Genomic DNA, 6,017 nt, shown 5'->3' on the forward strand with positions numbered 1-6,017 from the left:
CTGTATTTGCTGTGATTTTATGTTTAAGCTGTTAGTCAGATTAAGGCTGAACGTCGTAGTCAACTTACGGACTTAATAAGTCTCTCTCCCGTAAGTTGGTATTTCTTAGTTCCCTCAACACAAAGAATATTGGCATATTTTATTAAACAGCGTTTGTAACTTTAAGTTTCTTAAAGTGATAAAGTTATCATTGACTGATAACTTGTGTATTGTATTTGCTGTGATTTTATGTTTAAGCTGTTAGTTTAAGAAGCGCGACCTCCCACAGTGAGAAATGAAAGTCAGAAAGACGTTTTTCTGACTTTCATTTCTCACTGGCTAATGTTCTCACTGGCTAATGATCTCACTGTACAAAAAATTTATATGAATAATTAACATGTATGATATATGCACAAGAATTTTAATAACATGGTCTTCTTTTAATACCTCTAAAAAATACAGCTTAAGTTTTTAAAATTTTAACCTACCTAACCCTTTTTTTTTACCCGGTGGAAATCCTCATGGACCGTCCCCCCCGCCACGCTGGGACGGAGACGGGGGGGTGTGTGGGACTCGCCCTCCCTGTACCCCAGGCAGTTGACGACCTGGGGCCAGCGTGCAATGGAGGGCGCCTACCGTACTAAAACCACCGGGGGTGGTCTTCTTAGCGCCATGTTGAACCAGCCGGGGACTGCGACGCATGTACTTCCAGGCTGGTTCGGCGCCGCGCACCTTGACTTAGCGCGCCCCTCTTGGCTCAGCAGAGCCTTGCTCATGTGTCTTGGGCACTCATCTGACGCTACTTACGCGCCGCGACGGGGATGCCACCGGGCCCCCGCCGCGCCCCCTAGATGTTGTTGGGGGCGGGCGAGCCAGGGGTCCTCAGCCCCTGACCCGCCCCCTGGGATCTTTCTGCTTCCCAGGTTGCTTCTCCTTTTTGTCGCCTCTTACGACAGGCAGGAGATACCCCGGGCCTATTCGTTGGCGGGTCCCGGACGCCTACAGAGAGATCAACCCTCTCTTACCGATCTTTGTGACTAGTAGCAGTGGTCTGGGGGAGGGGGGGGAGGTAGCGGGTGCACTGACGCCGCCCCACAGGGCGGGGCCAGCCATCCCACGAATCCCACCCCCCCTCCTCCAGACCGCCTCTTCGATGAGCCGATTGTTGTTCCGGCTTCTGCTGTGCTTGGGCCCGTTCTCCTGTGGGTCCTGCATTGGTTTCCTCCTTTCGGCGGACACTTAATTTGCGACTTGGACGCCGCTTGTCCCCCTACACTTCTGCGTTTCTTGGTGAAACGCGTTGGGAGAGAGAGGGTGGCTATCCATTACGGACCGCCGCCCTCCCTCGTTGTACTCTATGTGCGTAGATGCGCCAGAACTCCTCTTCTTCTCCTTCGCATCCTCGCACCTCCTCCCTGCGTCTCCCTAAGGGGGTCAACCTCCCCCCTACGGATGCGCTCCGCCTCCTCCTTCTGCAGCAACACGTGCTCGCAGAAGGAGGAGAACGCCCTCCACGCCGGTTCTCCTTCCGTTATGGCCTCCACCATCCTTTCGCTGGGCCTCCCATGCAGGGCAGGCCTCAAGCGTATGGGCCGGCGTGTCCACCGCGTCCCCGCAGTGAAAACAGACGGGTGTCTGTTCCTTCTTAATTCTGAACAGATATTCTCCAAAACAACCATGCCCAGATAATATCTGTGTTGTCCTATAAGATGCCCTGGCGCATAGACGGTCGAGCCAGGCATCGAGGTTCGGGAGTATGGCCTGGACTGTCCTTCGGCCTGCAGTGTCCGGCCTCGAGAGCCGAGTCCTCCATTTCTCCCTCATGCGCTCCTTCGCCTGGAGGTTGATGTACCTCCTTATCCTCCCTGTTATCGGGACTCCTTCTTTCAGGCGGGCGATCCGCTCATATGCCTCCGAGTATGCCCCCGCCAGCAAGTCAGCAGGGGGGGATTCCCGCCATCAGGGTCGCTGCGGCGTGTGATACTGTGCGATAGCTGCGCGTCACACGTACCGCCATCTTTCGTTGGGCCTGCAGCAGGGCCGCCGAGGCCTTCCTGTTTCTCCGCACTGCCTCGAACCATACAGGAGACTCGTACAGCATGATAGAATGTACCACGCTGGCGTACAGTTTCCTGATCCGCCCACTACCCCCAGGTTGGGCATCAGACGTGACAATGAATTAGCCACCATGCCCAACCTGTGTGTCAATTTGAGGATGTGTCCCTCAAATTTCCATCTCGCGTCGATGTGGAGACCCAGATATTTAATCTGGGTCCCCACATCGACTCTCGTATCGTCCACCACGAGGTGTGCTGCCGGCGGCGGTCCGTGCGACCCGTCGTGCATGAACGTCGCCTCCGTCTTTTTCGCCGCCACCTTAAGTCCCAGCGCCTTGATGGCGCGTACTGCGCATGCGGTGGCAATGTTCGCCGTGTCTACGGCGTCTTTCCAGTCCCGCCCCCCGGCTAGCACCAATGTGTCGTCTGCATAGCAGATCATGGTGCAGCCGGAGGGCAGGGCGGTCCGGAGGACCTCGTCGTAGGCGACGTCCCACAGGACTGGTCCCAAAACCGAGCCCTGCGGGACGCCGCTCTCCGCGTTCCATCTTCTTTGGGCCGCGTTCTTATCAGTACAGGTTATTGTCCTGTTCTCCAGATATTGCCCTATCGTTCTGCGCAAATACACAGGAACCCTCTTTTTCACTAGGGCTCTTCTTATTGCGGCGTGGGGGAGGGAGTTAAAGGCATTTGATATGTCAAGCGCCACAGCCATAACGACTCCCCCCCCCAGTTATCGCGCCTATTTGGGCCCGGACGCACATGATTGCGTCGACCGTGGACCTAGCTTCCCTGAAGCCATACTGTCTCACGTGGAGGCCCTCTCCCTCTCCGTCCTCCAAACTCCGAACAAGCCGGGAGGTGATTACCCTCTCAAACACCTTTCCCGCCTCGTCGAGCAAGCAGATAGGGCGGTAGCTCGACGGGAGCTCCGCCGGTTTACCCTCTTTTGGGAGGAGGACCATCTTCGCCTCCTTCCATAGTTGTGGGAAATAACCCATTCTGAGACAGGCGTTCATAACCTCGCCTAGCCTCTTTGCAATCTCCCTCATGGCCGTCTTCCAAGCGATCCCTGGAATCCCGTCCGGGCCAGGGGCTTTGCCCGCTTTTAGCCTCTTAACCGCCTTAGTTATTTCGAGGTCCGAGACTTCTAAGTCATCTTGCCACTCTTCCTCCACCTCTTCATCATTGGCCAGGATGTCCTCTCCTGACGTCGGGGCCGGGTCGTTGTTCCCCGCTGCTGGGAACAGTGTGTGCACTACTCGCTCGAGGAATGCCGGCTCTAGCGTCTCTACCGTTGGAGGCGCACCCCTACTAAGTTTGTCCAAGACTAGCTTGTAAGGGCGCCCCCAAGGGTCTTCCTCTAGCTGTTGATCGATTCCTCCCAGGCCTTCTCTTTTGCCTTCAGGATCGCTCTCTTCAGCTGTGCCCTCTTCTCCTTCCATTGTGCCAGGAGAGTCTCCAGGTTTCCTTGGGCGACGGCGGTTCTCCGTCTCTCCCTTTGAACCTTTCTTCTTGCCCGGATGACTTCTCTTCTTAATTCCCCAATCTCTTCAGACCACCAGTATGTGGCCTTTCTGGGGGAGAATGTTGCCCTCGGCATGGCACAATCGCATGCCCGTGTCATGACCCGTCTGAGCCATTTCACCTCGTTCTCGATGTTCCCTTCCTGCATCACTGGCGCCCTCGCGACCCAAGTTTCCGCCGCCAGAGACGCCTGCAACTTGTCAGGGTCCATCTTTTTAATCGACCACCTAAGTGGTCTCCCATCCTCGGGCCCAACCCCTCCTACGGGAGCCAATCGAATCTCCATCTCCAGCGGAAGATGGTCAGAGAGGAGAACTATATCCTCCGCCACCCTCCAGGCCGTGACTATTCTAGTGGCCGCAGGGGAGATCCACGTTATGTCCACTATTGATTCTCCCTGCGGTCTAACGCACGTACTGGTTGTGCCTGTATTCATGAGGTGGAGGCCCAGGCGGTCTGCCCAGGCCTCCACCTCCGCGCCCTTGGCATCTGGCCGCCGGGAACCCCAAAGCGCCGACTTGGCGTTGAAGTCCCCGGCGACCAGTATTGGCCTCGGAAGGACCGCTCGGACCTGTTGCTCCAGATCCTCCAGTCGCTCCTCCAGCTCCGCGCGTGACAGGCTGGGCCTAAGGTAGACCCCTATTATCGTTAGGGGGTCCCATTCCACCATAGCCCAACCTGGTCCCTCGCCCTTTTTACAACATGGTATGTGTTGCTCCCTCGTGCGTCTCCAGTGTATAGCCACTGAGTTCTCCTGATTCACCGCCCAACATGGGTGATTCGGCACCCTCCATGGCTCCGCCACAATGGCCAAGCCTCCACCACGCTCCGCCATGGCTTGTAAGAGCAAGTCTTGTGCCTGGCGGGCGTGGTTTATGTTCGCCTGAATAATTCTTAAGGGCATGAAAGCGATGCCGTGTTGGCCTCCTCCTGGCCCTTCTCCTCTCGTTGTGTGCAGGCCCGAGTTAGAATAATTCTGGGCTGTCTGTTCCAGAGGTGCAGGAGTGTCCGTCTCCATTGCAGGAGTATCCACCTCCATTTCCTCCGGATTTGCTGGCTGGCCCACAGCCTGGTTCCGCGGGGTCGACGGTTCCGCCTGCTGTTGTCCCTCTTCGCGCCTTCTCTTTTTAAGCGCCTTCCTGGATGGCATTGGGCAGGCTTTGTTACCGGCCTTATGATTTGCCGGTAGTCCTCTAGCCGTGCAGACTGGGCACTTGGGCTCCGCACTGCACTCTTGGGCCTTATGCCCTGTCGCCCCGCATCTGCAGCAGACTTCGCTGCGGTCAGTCCTGCTACGGCATTGAGCCCTGACATGGCCTCTCTCCAGGCATCTAAAACAAATTAGAGGCCTTGCTTCCAGTAGCTCCAATCTTGCTATTATCCACCCAATCTTTACTTTGCCCGGGGCGGCTGCCCTTTTGGCCGACACCAGCGGGCATTGCACCCATATGGTGCCCAGGCCATTGGGAGCGAGCTTGATCTCGCCAGTCTTGACTTCCGGGGGCGTACATCCCCCGGCTTTAGCCACCGCCTCCTTAACGTCCTCCACCGTGATGGAGTCATCAAGGTCTCGGATGCGGATTTCCGCCAGTTTCGTGGGGCGCGTGATTTTAACACCCTCTTTTCCACCGACGACCGCTCTCATCTTCTCTGCCAGACAGTCTGCCTTCTCTTTGGCATTTTCCCCCGTGACCTCGAGGATTATCGCCCCTGTCTGCGCTCTTCTGGGCTTGAGTGCGTCAATGCCCAGTTCCTTTAAGTTAATATGCGACTTGATTAGTCGCATCCCTTCGCCGTATGTACCCTGAGGGAACGTCAGGGTCACAGCCTGCGTCCTCGGGTTTCTTTGGCTGCCTCTCACGCTCTGCGTCTTCTTCTTCTCCGGGGCATTCCTCTTCTCCTGTTGCAGAGCGTTGCCCTTGTCCGTTGGTGCCTTTGGCCTCATGTCGTCCTTCCTCCTCAGGCCTAACCAACCTTTTTTTTTTACGTGTGGAAATCCTTTATGGATACCCGGGCCCCCCTCCGGGAAGGGAGTTTACATTAAGTGGCCCGGGTTATGTGGGACTGCCCCCCTAATGGCGATCGGGTGCGGCCGCTGACATTGCGACCGCTGGGCTTACCGCACTAAAACCACACGGTGGACTGCACTGTGCTTTACTTGGGGGACGCCCAGGACTTGGCAGAGCCATTACTTCTGGACGCCCCCCGTACCGGCCCGCCATTTGATGGGGGCCGCTGCGCTCCCTCCCCCGTTGGTGTGGGGGAGGGGGGACTCCTCCCCGCAGGGGAAGTCCACTACTCTCTTGGGCGGCAGAGGCGTCCACGGCCTCTACCGCCCGCCTCCGTGGAGGCAGGGCCTGACGGGGTTCCCGGCCCGCCAGACCCAGGCCGCCTCCCCCCTTGTCGTTGGGGGAGGGCCATCTCCTCACCGCCTCGGCGGTGTTCCGCCCGCGA

The 6,017-nt window shown here is 57.3% G+C and overlaps 1 protein-coding gene across 1 annotated transcript; it reads right to left on the reverse strand.

Moving 5' to 3' along the window:
- Window positions 1-1,681: 1,681 nt before the first annotated feature.
- LOC105556255 lies at window positions 1,682-5,508 on the reverse strand. The gene is made up of 4 exons (XM_012003341.1): window positions 3,685-5,508; window positions 2,799-3,568; window positions 1,991-2,650; window positions 1,682-1,859 (listed from the first exon to the last, which is right to left on the reverse strand). The coding sequence occupies exons 1-4, from the start codon at window positions 5,506-5,508 to the stop codon at window positions 1,682-1,684; spliced, it is 3,432 nt and encodes a 1,143-aa protein (XP_011858731.1).
- Between the last annotated feature and the right edge of the window lie 509 nt (window positions 5,509-6,017).

The sequence above is a fragment of the Vollenhovia emeryi genome, unplaced genomic scaffold, assembly GCF_000949405.1.
Source record: "Vollenhovia emeryi isolate VEMERY1.0 unplaced genomic scaffold, V.emery_V1.0 DF940170.1, whole genome shotgun sequence".
In the NCBI taxonomy this organism is placed as follows: domain Eukaryota; kingdom Metazoa; phylum Arthropoda; class Insecta; order Hymenoptera; family Formicidae; genus Vollenhovia; species Vollenhovia emeryi.

Excerpts from the sequence above, each read along its gene's own strand:
- LOC105556255 (XM_012003341.1), bottom strand. The coding sequence starts at position 5,508 with ATGAGGCCAAAGGCACCAACGGACAAGGGCAACGCTCTGCAACAGGAG. Across the intron at positions 3,569-3,684 it reads AAGGGAACATCGAGAACGAG|AGAAGTCATCCGGGCAAGAA; the intron begins GTGAAATGGCTC and ends GGAATTAAGAAG. Across the intron at positions 1,860-1,990 it reads AGGCCCAACGAAAGATGGCG|GAGTCCCGATAACAGGGAGG; the intron begins GTACGTGTGACG and ends GCCTGAAAGAAG.